A 19,788-nucleotide genomic window follows, 5' to 3' on the forward strand; every position below is an offset into this window, starting at 1 on the left:
AGATTGCGCTGGCAAAACAGGAAAGAAGTAGAATAATAAAATAAGTGTGGGGGGTGACAGTAGTGTTGCTGACAAGCACAGTAATTACCCTATATTTTAGCCCATTGTTAAAAATGAGAATTGTTCCACTAATCAGACTAAATAAAGTAAATAGCTAATAAAATCTGCTGAAGAAAATGTTACATAAATCTGCCCCTACACTCTACCCAAACTATTTTATATTTTTTTGTATCCCCTCTAGAATTAAATGTATTCTTTTGGGTTCGCAATCTGTTTGACAAAAGGATTTTCATAGTTACAAATCAGGTCATCCTACCCAACGTCCCTGCTAAAACCTACTGTAGGTCTGTCTGCTGCCTTTTCATTGTCACAGCCTAAATGCCAATCACCAAATGAGGGGACTAACGCAAGTGTGGATTAAATCGACTTTAGTACATAAAATCAAATCAAATTTGATTTGTCACATGCGTTGAATGCACCTTATCGTGAAATGCTTACTTGCGACAGAGCCTGGACTCGAACCAGGATCTCTACTGGCATAGCTAGCAACTGCGATAAGTGGATGGATTATCTTGACAAAGGATAAAATGCTCACTAACACAGATGTAAACAAATTTGTGCACAACAGTTTAGAGAAATAAGCTTTTTTTGTTTGAAACATTTCTGCGATCTTTTATTTCAGCTCATGAAACATGGGACCAGCACTTTACATTACACTTTACATGGGACCAGCACATTTATATTTTTTGTGGATGGCTGCAAACTATTATTAGGTCAGTGTTTTTGTATCAAAACGAGCAGAGCGGTAGAAGAATGTCTAGTGGTACAGGTACTGTAGGTCGTGACCGGCATCACACTCCAGGGCAGTAGGTGGCAGTGTATGCACATATCAGTTGGTTGCGATTCGCCAATAAAGTTTGAAGAAGAAGAATGTATAAAGTAAACAAACACGGTTTTGACTAGATGGAGTACAGTATATGTCACAATTGACTATAATTTACTTTTCGTAGCAGGTTATTATAATTAGGTTAAGGTTAGGCAAAGGATTAGGATTAGCTATGAAAGTAAAACTACTTTAAATGTATTTTAACACAATATATCCCATCTACCAATGACCCAGAAGCACTGCGCGATAGACTGCAGCTAATTCTATCCGCGTTATTTAAAGCGGCCCCAGTTTAGTGTGTTTATTGGTATTTTACATGTATGCTTGAAATACACAACGAAAGAACTAAGTTAACAGCTTGTTTGACTTTTGCACGGGTAATTTGAATGATCCCTTGGTTCATATGTGCATATTTCTAAACTTGAAAACATTCAGAGTTCAAAGTGCATTTGATTGTTTTCAATGGTTGAACTTTGACACAGTTTTTTCTTTGACAGACGGACATCTAGCTGGTGGTCAAAGGTAACGTGCACATAATTTACAATGACATAAGATATAAGTTTTAATTTACCCCACAAAATAACGTTATAACTAAGTGTTTGTGGCTACAGAAACGTTTTTACTTGCAGTGCAATGACAACGCTACACGGATGTTACAACTAGCTAAATCGTTTGGCTACAGGAACGTTTTTACTTGCAGTGTAATGACAATGTTACACGGATGTTACAACTAGCTAACTGTATCCACACATTAATGATTAATGATGTCCTGAATTAATATTTTTTTCGGGGGGGTGTTCGCCTGGTGTTCTATTATTTCATTGTATTCACAAGAATGTCCCTGTATTGATGTGTAATATTGTTATTATTGTTGCAATAATACAAAAAAAATATCCTTCAGATGGAAAGTTCTAGGAAAGTGATTGAACTGTTTTATGACGTGGTCTCTCCCTACTCATGGCTTGGGTTTGAGGTTAGTGTCTTTAGATCAGGGCTGCCCAACCCTCTTCCTGGAGATCTACCATCCTGTTGGTTTTCAGTCCAACCCTAATTTAACACACCTTATTCTACTAATTAGCTGCTCAACAAGATCTTAAATAGCTGACTCGGGTACGCTAAATTAGGGTTGGACTGAAAACCTACAGGACAGTAGATCTCCAGGAAGAGGGATGGGTAGCCCTGCTTTAGATTGTACATTTTTACATGTCAGAGGTAGAGTTATATGCTTGACTAATCATTGTGCATGCATGTATCGGATCTTTAGGTCATGTGCCGTTACAGAAATGTGTGGAACATTGACCTTAAACTACGTCCTGCATTCTTGGGTGGCATCATGCAAGGGTCAGGTAAGTAGCTAAGATCAACATTACACAAACCAGGCTTCACAATAGGCTATGGATGGATTGTTATGTTTACATTGCACATGTTGTCAGTCAGCCATTAAAAAGTCATTATGATGAGTCATCTGTATTGTGATGTAAAGTCTGATTGTACTTTTATCCTGTATTCCAGGTAATAAGCCCCCAGGTCTGGTCCCAAACAAGTTCCTGTATATGACCACAGACCTGCACCGTCTAGCCCAGTACTTCCAGGTCCCCATCAGTCCCCCTGCTGACCCCTTTGAGGCCATGTTTGAAAAAGGTGCACCCCCCCTGCATCTCCTTTATGTAAATATGCCAGTAGACTATTTTGCCAAGCTTATGACAACGCTATTGGATATATATTCAGGATACATATGGGTGGGAACAGCATTAATATGCCAGTACTGTTTCTTATATAGAACGTATCTTAAAGCTCAATGAAGGTTTCCTAATATCGATCGAACAGCATCTTTAACAGGTTTAGGCCTCAATGCAGTAGGCCAAGATTTGGTAGCTGGTGCTGACAGGTAAAATTCCAGGTAACTCTCCCTGTAACATTCCATTGAGTACTGCTGTTTGTTGGGGACACTCAAGGAGAAAAATGTCTGTGCTGTCAACATGCCTGTTCTATATTATCAATGAGCTTTATTCTTCTGAACCTAATACACTGCTCTATATGGTCTCTTAGCCTTTTTGTGCCTCGCTGTCAAGCAAAATAAACTCCTTGCAGACCTCAGTCACCACATTTTTCTTTTGCAACCATGTATTTGTCTGTCCCAGGCTCGCTGTCTGCCATGCGCTTTGTGGCGGCGGTACAGGAGAGGGAGGTGGGAGGAGATAAGCAGGTAGAGCAGGTGTCCCGGGAGCTGTGGCTGAGGATCTGGAGCCAAGACAAAGACATTACCCAGCCTGCATCACTCTCTGAGGTACCAGGAAGTACTCAGTCGCTGTAGCTTGAATTCAAGGCTTCTCTCCATTCATCATCTGTCTAGTGTTATTCATATGTGCCGTTCACATAATATCTGAAAAATGTGCTTTTTAAAAAAAAGTGTTATCTCCCAACACTAATGCAATTGCACTCAAGATCACAATCCTTGAGTGCTGGAGGGCATAATCCTCCAAGAGCATTTGGAGATTGGGTCTGGGTAGATAGTGGCGTCATGGAGTTGAACATTGCAGGTTGATTGTTTAATGTGATTCATGTTTTTTTCCAGGCAGCCATGAAGGCGGGGCTCTCAGCCAGTGAGGTGGAAGAGCTGCTGAAACTGTCCACCTCTAAGGAAATCAAAGACAAGCTGAAAAGATCCACCCAGGAAGCACTGGACCATAGGGTCAGTGTCTCTCCTCTTTCTCTCCCAACCAACCCCACCCCATACATTTAGATGGCTGTTAATGACAATAGCAGCCATCAGTGTGGGAGTGGACATCAGTATCAGTACATTCACTAGTATGAGTGCAGTCACTTCTTTTGCTATCTCACCTTGTCTCTGTTCTCTCTCTCTCAGGCCTTTGGTTTTCCTCTGGCTGTGTGCCATGTGAATGGAAAGGCGGAGGTGTTCTTTGGCTCTGACCGATTTGAGCTCATTGCCCACTGCATAGGTGAGCCCACACTTCCTCTGGCATCATAAGATGTCATGTTCCTGCATAAACTCCCACTTTGGATGCATCAGAATATTCACAAATGGCATATTATAGAATTGACTTTAACCAATATGACTTATCAATGAACCATTATACCACGGCATGTAATGCTTAAAAACAAATACAATTTGGATGAATTCAATATTTGGCTACAGAAGTGCCATTTCTTACCGATCTCTATAGCTTCTGTCCAAAAACGAATCCTGTGATATTACGTCAACACATACTGGAGGAGTTACTGGCTAGCTACAGTGGCTAGCTTAGCTAACGAACTAGCTATGTCGGTCGCGGGGCGCGCATGACCAGAATGACACATCGACGAACCACCAAAGTCACACCCCAAATTGAGAAAGGGGCGGAGTTCGACCGTTTTATGTCCATAGTCAACCTTTAAGATGGCAATTACTGTAGGCTATATACTTCCAGCAATTTGGCTTTTTATGTCATTTAGCAGACGCTCTTATCCAGAGCGAGTGCATACATTTTCATTTTTTTGTGCTGGTCCCCGTGGGAATGGAACCCACAACCCTGTCGCCATGCTCTACCAACTGCTCTACACGGGACTGCAATCAATACTGTACATTTTATTGTAATACGTCATGTCATTGTACACGTTTTATGTCATGCACCCCACAAATCTTTTGATAGATAAATCTATCAAAAGGTATGTAATCACACAACTCAAGACAGTTATCATTATTGCGTCCTGGTTGCTAAATATGGTAGATTCTATTGTTTTGAATTTTGGTTCCTATATCATCTCTTTGAGCCCATCAAGATTCACCTCAGCGCAGACCTTATCCAATCATATCCTTCTGTCTTCTAGGAGAGAAGTGGATGGGACCCCAGCCTGCTGCTGCCAAACTGTGACTTGAAACTGTCATGTATGGAATTCCTTAAGATTAATAAATACTATAGATATGATTTGAAATGGTCTTTTTTCTAAATCTGACTGAAATTATTCTTTGATATAGATGACTGTCTTTTCACTAATCTTTTTTTACTGCCACAGAAAGAAACCTGACATTTACATGTAAGGACAAGCAAGGCTTCAGGAAGATTAGATGCCAGATAGGGCGAGCGAAAATGCCAGATATGCGAAACAGAAAGAAGTGGAAGGACCTGTTTCCCCAGACAAAATAGATCTGACAAAGGGCTAGCAAACACAATGAGAGTTTGACAGAATAAGGAGGGAAATAACTTCTACAGAGGGAGAGAAAGAAGTCCACTAAACTGGTTTAACATTACGATAGACTCCCTGGATGAGGGAGGAAATGGAGTGAGAAACGGTGGGAGAGAAAGATGGATGTAGTGCAGGTGACAAGGGCGGGGTTGAGACAACACTGAACGTGTGACTTAGACAAACACAGAGCCACACAACAGTAATCCCTGGAGCCTGACAAACCCCCTGAGAGGAGAGAGAAACCACGACACTAACCCTGGACTACACACACTGACACACAACAGGGAAAATGTATGAAATGTGTTGGTTTCTGTGACGGAAAGGGCAAAGGATTATATCACTGGATTGTTAAGGTTTCTTTCTCAAGGTCTGAGGCGCGCACACACACAGGGAGAGGTAAGATGACTACACTGTGTGTTTACTTTGTCTATGTGATTGTTTTATTTGTCTGAACTAGATGTTGGTTCCATTACTGTATATACGCGATAGAGAGCGATTGTGTCATTGTGCTTTACCTGGTTGAAAAAATGCAGCCGGACAAGTTAAGTAATCACTGCACTGACATACAGGTGGTTAGGGAGATTTAGTTTCCTTGTGTAACTGGGAGACACATTTTCATAGTTGGCCTGCAGTAAAACGGTAGTAATCTGTTAATGCCAGGCAGAAGCCCCAGATGCTGTGCCACATAGGTGTACAGATGTGCATTGGTGCTGCAATGTGATGCTTCATACCAGGTTGTGCCCTTTTGTTGTGAAGCTTGGACATGTCATTTTGTATTCACAGCTACAATGAGCTGTGTATGTGAGAGTGAAACGGGGAGGGAAGTTGAGAGCAGAATAGAAAGACTTGACAGGACAAAGAGAGAGAATTGGTTTCCTTTAAATTATTACAATTTCTTAATAAATTGGAGGTGACTGTGTGTGTCTATGATAATCACAAGTTGTATTAGTGTCTAGGCACACCTCAGATTGATTGTGAGAATCTCTGAGGTTCCTTGCTAGGTTCCTGCAAGGTGAAACATCTGTCTCGTGTGTCTTTCGGAGGAGGGGTTGGGATTAAACAGAAGTCCAATTTCAGTTGGACTTTGTGTACACCTGACAAATAAAGTGATCTCAATCTTAATTCACATCACACGATCTGATCTAGGTAGTCCACTATAAACAGAGGATCTGAAACTCACTATTACTGGTCATCATGTGAGGATGATGTTGTTCATCATTCATGTGATTCATCCGTTCTTGTGTTTAAGCAGGTTATGTGTGTAAGTGTGACCTTTCCTCATGGGAAAAAAAGAAACAGAGGATGTGTTACGTGAATATTCTTCCCCTAGGCACTGAGCTGTCTGCCACTTGTTTTAAACCTGATTGAATGTCGTCTCTTGACATACAGTACCAGTCAAAATTTTGGGCACGCCTACTCATTCAAGGGTTTTTCTTTATTTTTACTATTTTCTACTTTAGAGAATAAAAGCGAAGACACCAAACTATGAAATAACACATATGGAATCATGTAGTAAAAACTGTTAAACAAATCAAAATATATTTTATATTTGAGATTCTTCTAAGTAGCCTCCCTTTGCCTTGATGACAGCTTTGCACACTCTAGGCATTCTCTCAACCAGCTTCATGAGGAATGCTTTTCCAACAGTCTTGTAGGGGTTCCCACATGCTGAGCACTTGTTGGCTGCTTTTCCTTCGCTCTGCGGTCCAACTCATCCCAAACCATCTCAATTGGGTTTAGGTTGGGTGATTGTGGAGGCCAGGTTTTCTGATGCAGCACTCCATCACTCTCTTTCTTGGTCAAATAGCCCTTACACAGCCTGGAGGTGTGTTGGGTCATTGTCCTGTTGAAAACCAAATGATAGTCCCTCTAAGCGCAAACCAGAATGGATGATGTATTGCTGCAGAATGCTGTGGTAGCCATGCTGGTTAAGTGTGCCTTGTATTCTAAATAAATTACTGACAGTGTCACCAGCAAAGCACCATCACATCTCCTCCTCCATGCTTCATGGTGGGAACCACACATGCGGAGATCATCCGTTCACCTACTCTGCATCTCACAGAAACACAGCGGTTGGAACCAAAAATCTCAAAGGACCGATTTCCACCGGTCTAATGTCCATTGCTCGCGTTTCTTGGCCCAAGCAAGTCTCTTCTTCTTTTTGGTGTCCTTTAGTAGTGGTTTCTTTGCAGCAATTCAACCATGAAGGCCTGATTCACGCAGTCTCCTCTGAATAGTTGATGTTGAGATGTGTCTGTTACATTTATTTGGAGCTACAATCTGAGGTGCAGTTAACTCTAATGAACTTCTCCTCTGCAGCAGAGGTAACTCTGGGTCTTCCTTTCCTGTGGCGGTCCTCATGAGAGCCAGTTTCTTCATAGTGCTAGATGTTTTTTGCCGACTGCACTTTTTTTTCTCACCTTTATTTAACCAGGTAGGCTAGTTGAGAACAAGTTCTCATTTGCAACTGCGACCTGGCCAAGATAAAGCAAAGCAGTCCGACACATACAACAACGCAGAGTTACACATGAAATAAACAAACATACAATCAATAATACAGTAGAAAAATCTATATACAGCATGCGCAAATGAGGTAGGATAAGAGAGATAAGGCAATTAATAGGCCATGGTGGCAAAGTAATTACAATATAGCAATTAAACTGTCTGGGCTAGGTGGGACGTCACCGTCCCACTCTATTCAACAGCCAGTGGAACCGCGTGGCGCGAAATACAAAACCTCAAAAATGCAATAATTTCAATTTTTCAAACATATGACTGTTTTACACCATTTGAAAGATAAGACTCTCGTTAATCTAACCACATTGTCCGATTTCAAAAAGGCTTTACAGCGAAAGCAAAACATTAGATTATGTTAGGAGAGTACATAGCCACAAATAATCACACAGCCATTTTCCAAGCAAGCATATATGTCACAGAAACCCAAAACACAGCTAAATAAAGCACTAACCTTTGATGATCTTCATCAGATGACACTCCTAGGACATCATGTTATACAATACATGCATGTTTTGTTCAATCAAGTTCATATTTATATCAAAAAACAGCTTGTGATGTTCAGAAAATGTATCCCCACCGAATACTTCTGGTGAATTTACTAAATTACTCATCATAAACATTGACAAAATACATAACAATTATTTTAAGAATTATAGATACACAACTCCTTTATGCAATCGCTATGTCAGATTTTAAAATAGCTTTTCGGCGAAAGCACATTTTGCAATATTCTGAGTACATAGCTCAGCCATCAAGGCTAGCTATTTTGACACCCACCAAGTTCGGGGCTCACTAAACTCAGAATTACTATTAGAACAATTGTATTACCTTTGCTGATCTTCGTCAGAATGCACTCCCAGGACTGCTACTTCCACAAGAAATGTTGTTTTTGTTCCAAATAATCCATAGTTATGTCCAAATACCTCCGTTTTGTTCGTGCGTTCAGGTCACTATCCAAAGGGTAACGCGCGAGCGCATATCGAGACAAAACAAATCCAAATGTTCCATTACCGTACTTAGAAGCATGTCAAACGCTGTTTAAAATACATTTTTATGGTATTTTTCTCATAAAATAGCGATAATATTCCAACCGGACAACGTTGTATTCATTCAAAGACGAAAAGAAAAAACAGCGTGGTCTCGTGAACGCGCATCTCCAATCTCTTAGTCACCAGGCAGACCACTGACAAACTGAGGTACCATACTCTGCCCAGAGACAGGAGACGCCTCAATCTGCTTTCTGAATGCTTTAGAGAGCCAATGGAAGCCTTAGAAAGTGCAACGTAACCCCACGGATACTGTAGTTTCGATAGAGAACCAAAAGAAGAACTACAAATTCGCAGACAGGCCACTTCCTGCTTGGAATTTTCTCAGGTTTTTGCCTGCCATATGAGTTCTGTTATACTCACAGACACCATTCAAACAGTTTTAGAAACTTCAGAGTGTTTTCTATCCAAATCTACTAATAATATGCAAATATTTGACTCTGGGCCCGAGTATTAGGCCGTTTACTCTGGGCAAGCTTTTCATCTGAAATGAAAATACTGCCCCCTATACCTTGACAGGTTAAACACTGGAATGGTAGGATGTGCAGAAGATGAATGTGCAAGTTGAGATACTGGGGTGCAAAGAAGCAAGATAAATAAATAAATAAATACAGTATGGGGATGAGGTAGATTGGATGGGCTATTTACAGATGAGCTATGTACAGGTGCAGTGATCTGTGAGCTGCTCTGACAGCTGGTGCTTAAAGCTAGTGAGGGAGGTAGGAGTCTCCAGCTTCAGAGATTTTTGCAGTTCGTTCCAGTCATTGGCAGCAGAGAACTGGAAGGAGAGGCGGCCAAAGGAAGAATTGGCTTTGGGGGTGACCAGTGAAATATACCTGCTGGAGTGCGTGCTGCTATGGTGACCAGGGAGCTTGAAGAAACTTTCAAAGTTCTTGATCTTTTCTGGATTGACTGACCTTCATGTCTTAAAGTGATGATGGACTGTTGTTCTTGAAGCTGGTTGAGAGAATGCCAAGGGTGTGCAAAGCTGTCATCAAGGCAAAGGGTGGCTACTTTGAAGAATCTCACATATAAAATATATTTTGATTTGTTTAACACTTTTTTGTGTTATTTCATATTTTGATGTCTTCACTATTATTCTACAATGTAGAAAATAGTAAAATAAAGAAAAACCCTTGAATGAGTAGGTGTCCAAACTTTTGACTGGTACTGTACAATGTTGCAACCTACAAGGCCTCATGTTTTACCCACTTTGCCTTGCTTTGTTGTTAGAATGTCTTCAATGTCAGAAGCAGACTCCCTCTGTAAACCGGGAGACACCATCTGTAGTAAGTGTTACACACCACACTACACACACTACACACACACACACACACACCACACACACACACACACACACACACACACACACACACACACACACACACACACACACACACACAGTTATCTCTTTTCGTTGTCTTAATGCTCACGTCTGTTCCTCAGATATCAGTGTGTACGAGCAAGAAGTGATCATCGTGCCCATCCTCCTATTGGCTAGCTTCCTGGTCATGCTGGTCTTCATCATCCTGCTACGGTACTGTCCTGAGAAGGTGGATCGTATCCGACCACAGAACACTGTGGCCACGTCCAGATCACAGCGCTCCAGGAGACAACTGCACGGCATTGATGGTGAGTGTGTGTGTATGTGTGTATATTTGTGCTCAAGGATGTGACTTTGAAAGACTGTTTTCATTGTGAAATACTGTAGGTCATTTGAGGTAATGAGTGTGTATGTTTCTGTCTATGTCAACAACATAGGCGCTTATTCTATTTGCACAGGCTAGTAATGAACAGAATCAAACCTGTTATTATAATGTAGCTATCTACTTCTAAACTTCAGGCAATAACCTCTTCCTCTTTCTTCTCTCTCTGTCCTCCCCCTCCTTCTCTCTCTATTCGTCCTCCCCTCCCACTCCGCAGCTCCCCTGGGTATCAACCCGCTGGAACATGAGACTATTGCTCTCGATGCCCCCTCCTACTCTACCTTCTCCTCAACTCACTCCCACCCCTCCTCAAACTGTCTCTCCTTCTCTGTGAGAACTCCCTCTCTCCCCCCTATCCCCCCACCCAAGACCTTTACCCCATCCTCCCCATCCAGACCCCCACCCCAGTCCTTCACACCTTCCTTCACCCCTATGGTTCAGCCCAGGGAGCTGCCTCGCCAGAGGCTGCCAGAGTCCTTCAACCTAGTGGCCTCGCTGCCCGCAGCCTTCTCCCTGCGCTCTGACAAGGCTGTCTCCCTCTACAGGGCCCGCATGGAAAACAGGAACGCTGTGCTCCGAGTGCTCAACGGTGAGAGGAGTGGGAGCAGATGAAAAACAGCTACTACTGAAACAAGCTATTTAATATTGGCTTATAAGCAGTGTATTAGCATACCAAAGTGGTGATATAGTCAGAACTACTTAGGGTTAGGGTAAGGGTTAAAGTTAGGGTTGACATTAGTGTAAAGTAGAATTTTTGGTCAAAGCATGTTACAATATTTTCCAACAGGGTCAAAAAGTGAGGAAACAGCCACTGTAAAGAGCCTTTCCCCTGCCATTGAATGGGGGCACAGCGTCATTAGGCAGTTTCTTCCCTAGTTTCAATAGGTGTGACTGGTGCTTGTGGATTGTTAGACAATCACCACCATAATTACAGCAACTGTTTACTTTGTAAAACTGGTCTGTCTACAACCTGTTTCTCTGACCTCCCTTTCAGAAATGTAATTACCAACTGGTACAGCAAATCTGCTTCAAGGCTTTGAGATACAGACAAAATATGTTCAGCCATAGCAGTTGTTCATCAAAGGCTTTGGAAGGCTGTTTTCGCACAGCATGTTGGCAGGTAATTTAATCTTCCTCTCCTCCTACTCTCCCTCAGACTCTGCGAGCGCCACAGAGAGGCACAACTTCCTGAGCTTTGCTTCCTTCTTGTCCCAGTTGGGGCCACACCCCTTCCTGCCAGAGCTCCTGGGCGTGGTCTCTCTGCGTGTGCCCCTAGTTACCGTTGTTGAGGAGCTAGAGAACAGAGATCTGCTCAGCTTCCTGTGGCGGTGCAGACAGGTAGGAACCACATTACCCATGAGACATTGTCTCTACTAGCCCATTATTTATAGTAAAATTAGGAGCTGTTTGTGATAAGGATGTTTTGGGGTATAAATTGATTCTCTTTGTGTGTTATGCCAGGATGGTGTGGGCGGGGACCCTCCATGTGAGATCACAGAGAGACGTATATTTACCATGGCCAAACAGGTAGCCTCTGCTCTGGTGAGTAGACTATGGTAATATGCTGGCTTAATGTGTTTCTGCCACATGTTTCTGCCACAGAAATCAACATGTTTAAACCATGAACATGCCCCATGTTCAAACCATCAAACCATGAACCTGCCCCATGTTCAAACCAAACCATGAACATCCCCCATCATCAAACCATGAACATGCCCCATGTTCAAACCAAACCATGAACCTACCCCATGTTCAAACCATGAACATGTCCCATGTTCAAACCATGAACATGTCCCATGTTCAAACCATGAACATGTCCCATGTTCAAACCAAACCATGAACCTACCCCATGTTCAAACCATCAAACCATGAACATGTCCCATGTTCAAACCATCAACATGTCCCATGTTCAAACCATGAACATGCCCCATGTTCAAACCATCAAACCATGAACATGTCCCATGTTCAAACCATGAACATGTCCCATGTTCAAACCAAACCATGAACCTACCCCATGTTCAAACCATCAAACCATGAACATGACCCATGTTCAAACCATCAACATGTCCCATGTTCAAACCATGAACATGCCCCATGTTCAAACCATCAAACCATGAACATCCCCCATCATCAAACCATGAACATGTCCCATGTTCAAACCAAACCATGAACCTACCCCATGTTCAAACCATGAACATGTCCCATGTTCAAACCATCAACATGTCCCATGTTCAAACCATGAACATGTCCCATGTTCAAACCGTCAAACCATGAACCTGCCCCATGTTCAAACCATCAAACCATGAACATGTCCCATGTTCAAACCATCAAACCATGAACCTGCCCCATGTTCAAACCATCAAACCATGAACCTGCCCCATGTTCAAACCATGAACATGTCCCATGTTCAAACCATCAAACCATGAACTTGTCCCATGTTCAAACCATCAAACCATGAACCTGCCCCATGTTCAAACGATCAAACCATGAGCATGCCCCATGGTCAAACTGTCAAACCATGAACCTACCCCATGTTCAAACCATGAACATGTCCCATGTTCAAACCATGAACCTGTCCCATGTTCAAACCGTCAAACCATGAGCATGCCCCATGGTCAAACTGTCAAACCATGAACCTGCCCCATCCTGACCTCCTCATTGTCTACTACTAACATTATCTCTTTACCTTGTTTGCTTTTCCATAATTAGGATCTGAAAGGATCTTGTGCTGTGTCTCAAAAGTCCATAGTGGCTTCCTGTGCTTATGTATTTTCCACAGTGGCTTCCTGTGCTTATGTATTTTCCACAGTGGCTTCCTGTGCTTATGTATTTTCCACAGTGGTTTCCTGGGCTTATGTATTTTCCACAGAGGCTTCCTGTGCTTATGTATTTTCCACAGTGGCTTCCTGTGCTTATGTATTTTCCACAGTGGCTTCCTGTATGTCAGTGTACTGCACCTGTCCTGTGCTTATGTACCATGGTAGGTTTCCTGTATGTCAGTGTACACCACCTGTCCTGTGTATTCTGTACCATGGTAGGTTTCCTGTATGTCAGTGTACTGCACCTGTCCTGTGTATTATGTACCATGGTAGGTTTCCTGTATGTCAGTGTCCTGTACCTGTCTTGTGTATTCTGTACCATGGTAGGTTTCCTGTATGTCAGTGTACTGCACCTGTCCTGTGTATTATGTACCATGGTAGGTTTCCTGTATGTCAGTGTACTGCACCTGTCCTGTGTATTCTGTACCATGGTAGGTTTCCTGTATGTCAGTGTACTGCACCTGTCCTGTGTATTATGTACCATGGTAGGTTTCCTGTATGTCAGTGTACTGCACCTGTCCTGTGTATTCTGTAACATGGTAGGTTTCCTGTATGTCAGTGTACTGCACCTGTCCTGTGTATTCTGTACCATGGTAGGTTTCCTGTATGTCAGTGTACTGCACCTGTCCTGTGTATTATGTACCATGGTAGGTTTCCTGTATGTCAGTGTACTGCACCTGTCCTGTGTATTCTGTAACATGGTAGGTTTCCTGTATGTCAGTGTACTGCACCTGTCCTGTGTATTATGTACCATGGTAGGTTTCCTGTATGTCAGTGTACTGCACCTGTCCTGTGTATTCTGTACAGAAGAGGGAAAGGAAACAAGAGGACGAAGTCACTGTGGACTTTAGAGACTAATTGAATGAAAGGGAATCATTTACAAATGCTGAGATATGACACTGTCCCACAGCTTTAACCTCTGACATTTGACCTCACGTTATCCCCTGTCATCCAATCAGGAGTTCCTCCACAGCCGAGACCTTCTTCATGGCAACGTCCGTGCTCACAGCGTATTGGTCAGCCGGGAGCTGACGGCCAAGCTGTGGGGACTGGGCGGGGTCTACACCAGGAATACCCAGGGAGCTACTCAGACTGAAGTTCCTGGCATGAAGAAATGGCAGGCCCCCGAGCTATTGGCTAGGAGGCCTGCCAATCATAGCAGTGACGTGTGAGTTACTCTACTTAGTCTATGCTGACATTTCAATCAATTTTCAAGATATGTAAAATACACTGATGCATGTTTGTCTTTCTCTCACTAGCTGGTCATTTGGCATCTTGTTGTTTGAAATGGCGACCTTGGGTGAGTTACATGAAATCTATTCTTCTGACTTTGAGTGCCCCTTTTGGCCAATGATACACATAACAACCACTTTCATTCATTGTGATATCTCTTTCTCTGAGCTACAATCTCTAATTTGTGTCATTAACCTTTCCTTCTCTCCCCTCTTTCTCTCTTTCTCCCTCTCTCAGGTGATGCTCCGTTTTCAGATATCTCTGTCAACGAGCTTCTACAGTTTCACCAGAGAGGGAAAACGCTGAGAAAGCCAGCCAACTGCTCCAACTCACTGTAACTATCCATTATACATCACTATTATTACTGGTTATTGCCAGGAGAGGGAGCTTCTTTAGACTGAGATCAAAGAGATAGACAGAGGACTCTAGTTCCTAAAAGCCTGTTTTAGTATGGGCAGCACCATTGAGGAATTTCACAATTTTGAAGTAGTCAACTGGGTGGGACTTCCTATGGGTTAAGGAAGGGTCACATAATTCCATCCAGGTGATCAGGAGGGATCGGCCAATGAAATATACTTATGAGCAGGGGTAAGGCGGTACAGCGTCCCGGCAAAATAAATAGTTGGGGTACACCGTACCGGTAAAACACGAATGAGCATATCGCAATAATTAAAACAAAATGTAAGAAAAATGTAGGCTCTTCCACCTCTTTTTATCATTACCGAATGTCAGAGGCATGAAAAATGAGCGAACTGACTTGAAAATGGGTGGTATAGCCAAAATGTGATGTGGTTTGATGAGAACACAAAAATTTGGCAAGGCAGAGATGAGTGTCCGACACCGAGACGAGAGCAGACAGCAGTGGACGCATAAGTTCTTGCCTTATGTCATTACACTTAGTGGGGTTTGGTGTAACAGATTCACTTGCCTGGGTAACCTAGTAAAGGAGCCCTTTGAAGTGATTGTTTAACAATCAGATGAAAACATCATGACTGTTTGTGTTTATGCCACAATAAAAGGTAATACATTGTAAAAGTTCATTGACAAATTTTTACGACTAGGCCCACAGAGATCCTATTAAATGAATAGGGATTCTATATGTAAGTAATGATTAAGCACGTAAAATGATTTATGCACGCGCTTATAGGAGGTCCCGTACCAGGAAGAAATTAATTCTACTTTCATCCGTGCTTGTGAGCAAACATTCCATAACTGCAGGTGGCAGTAAATCCCAAACCTTGGCTTTATACCTGTTCAAACAACATACTCCAGGTGGCAGTATGCACCCTTTCAGTTTGTTTACCGACACATAGAAGTAGTAGAAGAAGAAAATTGACTAGTTCATGCCCATGCTCTCACAGACGCCATAATGGGACAGACAGATACAATGGTTTCTATCATCTGTCTTTATGACTGAGATATACCTCTATTCCCCCTTAACCACGCCCACCCTTCTCACAGGTACTCCATCATCAAGGCCTGCTGCCAATGGAAGGAGCAGGATCGTGCCACATTGTCTGAGGTCGACCGCAAGCTCCAGTCAGGAGAGAAGAGTGCCAACGACAAAGTCCTCAAGGTGCCTGAGCCAATCAACATCGAGCAGTACCTGCAAGAGGCTGGATATGGGGAGTCCAACAGCTACACTGTTTTCTGAGTGGCGGCTGTGCCGGCCAACGAAATGCACTATGCTGCGGGACGACGGTGGATGTTTATATATGTATGCCTCCATTCATTCCAGAAAGATATTCACTTCTTTCTGCCCTTTTTCAGTCCCCTTCATGGGGGACTGAATGTCTTTGTACCATAGACTTAAGATAGGTATAGTTGAACAGACACAATCGTTGAGTCAACTTCAGTTTGTAGTTGATTGTGTATACCAGTAGAGGCTGCTGAGGGGAGGACGGCTCATAATAATGGACAGAATGTAGTGAATGGAATGCTATCAATTTCATGTGTTTGATACCATTCCATTCACTCAATTCCAGCCCTTCCACTTCCACAGACATTATTATGAGACTTCCTCTCCTCAGCAGGCTACACTGATGTACACTACTGTTCAAAAGTTTGGGGTCACGAAGAAACGTCCTTGTTTTCCATGAAAACATACATAAAATGAGTTGCAAAATTAATAAGAATTATGGTCAATACGTTGACAATGTTATAAATAATATTTTTTATGATTTTTACATTTATTTATAAAGCCCTTCTTACATCAGCATATGTCACAAAGTGCTGTACAGAAAACCAGCTTAAAACCCCAAACAGCAAGCAATGCAGGTGTAGAAGCATGGTGGCTAGGAAAAACTCCATAGAAAGGCCAGAACCTAGGAAGAAACCTAGAGAGGAACCAGGCAATGAGGGGTGGCCAGTCCTCTTCTGGCTGTGCCGGGCGGAGATTATTACAGAACATGGCCAAGATGTTCAAATGTTCGAAGATGACCAGCAGGGTCAGATAATAATAATTATAGTGGTTGTAGAGGGTGCAACAGGTCAGCACCTCAGGAGTAGATGTCAGTTGGCTTTTCATAGCCGATCATTCAGAGTATCTCTACTGCACCTGCTGTCTCTAGAGACAGGTCTGGGACAAGGTAGCAGGTCCGGTGAACAGGTCAGGGTTTCATAGCCGCAGGCAGAACAGTTGAAACTGGAGCAGCAGCATGACCAGGTGGACTGGGGACAGCAAGGAGTCATCAGGCCAGGTAGTTGTGTCCTTCAAACTTTGCTTTCGTCAAAGAATCCTTCATTTGCAGCAATTACAGCCTTGCAGACCTTTGGCATTCTAGTTGGCAATTTGTTGAGGCAATCTGAAGAGATTTTACCCCATGTTCCCTGAAGCACCTCCCACAAGTTGGATTGGCTTGATGGGCACTTCTTATGTACCATACGGTCAAGCTGCTCCCACAACAGCTCAATAGGGTTGAGATCCGGTGACTATGCTGGCCACTCCATTATAGACAGAATACCAGCTGACTGCTTCCTCCCTAAATAGTTCTTGCATAGTTTGGAGGGTCTTTGGGTCATTGTCCTGTTGTAGGAGGAAATTGGCTCCAATTAACCGCCGTCCATAGGGTATGGCATGGCGTTGCAAAATGGAGTGATACTCTTCCTTCTTCAAGATCCATTTTACCCTGGAATAGCCTTCATTTCTCAGAACTATAATAGACTGACGAGTTTCAGAAGAAAGTTATTTTTTTCTGGCCATTTTGAGCCTGTAATCGAACCCACAAATGCTGATGCTCCAGACACTCAACTAGTCTAAAGAGGGCCAGTTGTATTGCTTCTTTAATCAGAACAACAGTTTTCAGCTGTGCTAACATAATTGCAAAAGGGTTTTCTAATGATCAATTAGCCTTTTAAAATGATAAACTTGGATTAGCTAACACAACGTGCCATTGGAACACAGGAGGGATGGTTGCTGATAATGGGCCTCTGTATGCCTATATAGATTTTCCATTAGAAATCAGCCGTTTCCAGCTACAATATTCATTTACAATATTAACAATGTCTACACTGTATTTCTGATCAATTTGATGTTATTTTAATGGACAAAAAAAATGCTTTTCTTTAAAAAACAAGGACATTTCTAAGTGACCCCAAATTTTGAACGGTAGTGTATATACCGTATATCAGGGATGGGCAACTCCAGTCCTCAGGAACCTGATTGGTGCCACACTTGTGTCCTAGCCCCAGCTAACACACCTGACTCCAATAATCAACTAATCATGATCTTCAGTTCAGTTGCATTTAGTTTAATCACCTGTGTTTGCTAGGGATGGGGAAAAGTGTGACACCACTCCGGCTCCCATCCCTGCTGTTTATGAAGGTTTACAAATCTTGTCTTCAAAATTATTGTGTAATAGGAGTAATAATATGTGTCTAGAAATCATTATTTTTGTTGTGATTTGAGGGACTGAAAGAACACATGGGTGGAGACACCAGGCTTCATAAGAGATTTATAAGGTGTTTATAAGTTGTTTTGTTACACTTCATTTATCATTTTAAGTCCAAAAATGTATGTAGCAACTAATGATTCTAGCTTTAAATACGTCTGTCTCATAAGTAAGGCCGGAGTTTAATTCTCCTGACCACGTAAGGTGAACAGGAAAAACTCGGGACCCTGGTTGCGCCTCCAGTTTGTTCTGGTCAGGTCATGTGATCATGAAACCTCCCGGAAGAGGAAGCAAAATCTCACTCACTCCTTTTTTTGTGGTTCATAAACAGTCAATGAAATTAAGAAGACCAGACCCAGCTGCTAATGCCATGGTGCCACCCCTTAAGCAGACCGGAACTGTGACAATTTTTGTTCTATGGTAAATGGCCTGAGTGGGATATTTGGTACAAGCTATATGGAAGGTCAGAGTTCAGTGGTTGATGTTCTACTGTAAATGAGCACATCTGAAGTCACGTCATTTGCACACTCTCCACAATGTGAATCAATATAGAAGTTTACCAAAGTCAATCTGAATTGGTCAGGAGTACTCTGTGTCAGTGGCTCCCAAATGTTTATGTCTTTTGAATTCTCTTGTAATTTTTTTCTACTTCTACTTTTCTACAAGCCAGGTGTTATAGGAGTTTGGCCTTGAATGATTGTATCATTGCGCAGTGAGAACCCTACAAGTCATTGAAATGCCGCTATAGAGTCAGGGCTAATTATACTGAACAGAAACAGTTCATATGAGGAAATCAGTCAATTTACATAAATTCATTAGGCCCTAATTTATGGATGTCAATTGATGGGGAATACAGATATGCATTTATTGGTTACAGATACCTTTAAAAAAATTGGCATCACAATGGGCCTCAGGAACTCACTGTATTTTTGTGCATTCAAATTGCCAATTGATAAAATGCAATTGGGTTCGTTGTCCATAGTTTATGCCTGCTCATACCATAACCCCACCGCCACCATGGAACACTGTTCACAATGTTGACATTAGCAAACTGCTCACCCACACAATGCCATTACACATGGACTATGGTTGTGAGGCCGGTTGGACGTACTGCCAAATTCTCTAAAGCGATATTGGAGGCTGTTTATGGCAGAGCAATTAACATAACATTATTTGCTAACAGCTCTGGTGGACGTTCCTGCAGTCAGCATGTCAATTGCACACTCCCTCAAAACTTGAGATGTCTGTGGCATTCTGTTGTGTGACAAAACTGCACCTTTTAGAGTTGCCAGCACAAGGCAAACATGTGTAATGATCATGCTCTTTAATCAGCTTCTTGATATGCCACACCTGTCAGATGGATGGATTATCTTGACAAAGGAGAAATGCTCACTAACAGGGATGTAAACAAATTTGTGTACAAAATTTGAGAAAAATAAACTTTTTCTGGGATCTTTTATTTCAGCTCATGAAACATGGGACCAAGACTTTACATGTTGCGTTTGT

The 19,788-nt window shown here is 42.3% G+C and overlaps 2 protein-coding genes across 3 annotated transcripts; both read left to right on the plus strand.

Moving 5' to 3' along the window:
- The first annotated feature begins 938 nt into the window (after positions 1-938).
- Positions 939-4,819, plus strand: LOC100196661 (glutathione S-transferase kappa 1-like). Of its 2 annotated transcripts, NM_001141690.1 has the most exons (9): positions 939-1,263; positions 1,384-1,408; positions 1,788-1,859; positions 2,151-2,232; positions 2,399-2,527; positions 3,028-3,173; positions 3,462-3,578; positions 3,753-3,846; positions 4,715-4,819. In NM_001141690.1, the coding sequence occupies exons 3-9, from the start codon at positions 1,788-1,790 to the stop codon at positions 4,756-4,758; spliced, it is 684 nt and encodes a 227-aa protein (NP_001135162.1). In that variant the 5' UTR covers positions 939-1,263; positions 1,384-1,408; the 3' UTR covers positions 4,759-4,819. The 2 variants fall into 2 exon arrangements, with proteins under 2 accessions (NP_001135162.1, XP_014057273.1); XM_014201798.3 differs by lacking the exons at positions 939-1,263; positions 1,384-1,408; positions 1,788-1,859 and adding an exon at positions 1,956-2,059 and having other exon boundaries at positions 4,715-4,812.
- Positions 4,820-5,027: 208 nt separating this feature from the next.
- LOC106605832 (tyrosine-protein kinase STYK1) lies at positions 5,028-19,774 on the plus strand. The gene is made up of 10 exons (XM_014201803.3): positions 5,028-5,467; positions 9,868-9,923; positions 10,081-10,266; positions 10,558-10,929; positions 11,497-11,678; positions 11,802-11,882; positions 14,119-14,327; positions 14,419-14,459; positions 14,630-14,726; positions 15,854-19,774. The coding sequence occupies exons 2-10, from the start codon at positions 9,869-9,871 to the stop codon at positions 16,044-16,046; spliced, it is 1,416 nt and encodes a 471-aa protein (XP_014057278.1). The 5' UTR covers positions 5,028-5,467; position 9,868; the 3' UTR covers positions 16,047-19,774.
- Positions 19,775-19,788: the final 14 nt, after the last annotated feature.

This window comes from Salmo salar, chromosome 05, assembly GCF_965601325.2.
Source record: "Salmo salar chromosome 05, fSalSal1, whole genome shotgun sequence".
In the NCBI taxonomy this organism is placed as follows: Eukaryota; Metazoa; Chordata; class Actinopteri; order Salmoniformes; family Salmonidae; genus Salmo; species Salmo salar.

Bases quoted from the DNA above. Each gene is read 5' to 3' on its own strand.
- LOC100196661 (NM_001141690.1), top strand. From the start codon at position 1,788: ATGGAAAGTTCTAGGAAAGTGATTGAACTGTTTTATGACGTGGTCTCT. The intron at 2,528-3,027 runs GTGCACCCCCCC...TGTCTGTCCCAG, and splicing joins TGAGGCCATGTTTGAAAAAG to GCTCGCTGTCTGCCATGCGC. The intron at 3,847-4,714 runs GTGAGCCCACAC...TCTGTCTTCTAG, and splicing joins GCTCATTGCCCACTGCATAG to GAGAGAAGTGGATGGGACCC.
- LOC106605832 (XM_014201803.3), top strand. From the start codon at position 9,869: ATGTCTTCAATGTCAGAAGCAGACTCCCTCTGTAAACCGGGAGACACC. The intron at 9,924-10,080 runs GTAAGTGTTACA...TCTGTTCCTCAG, and splicing joins ACCGGGAGACACCATCTGTA to ATATCAGTGTGTACGAGCAA. The intron at 10,930-11,496 runs GTGAGAGGAGTG...ACTCTCCCTCAG, and splicing joins TGTGCTCCGAGTGCTCAACG to ACTCTGCGAGCGCCACAGAG.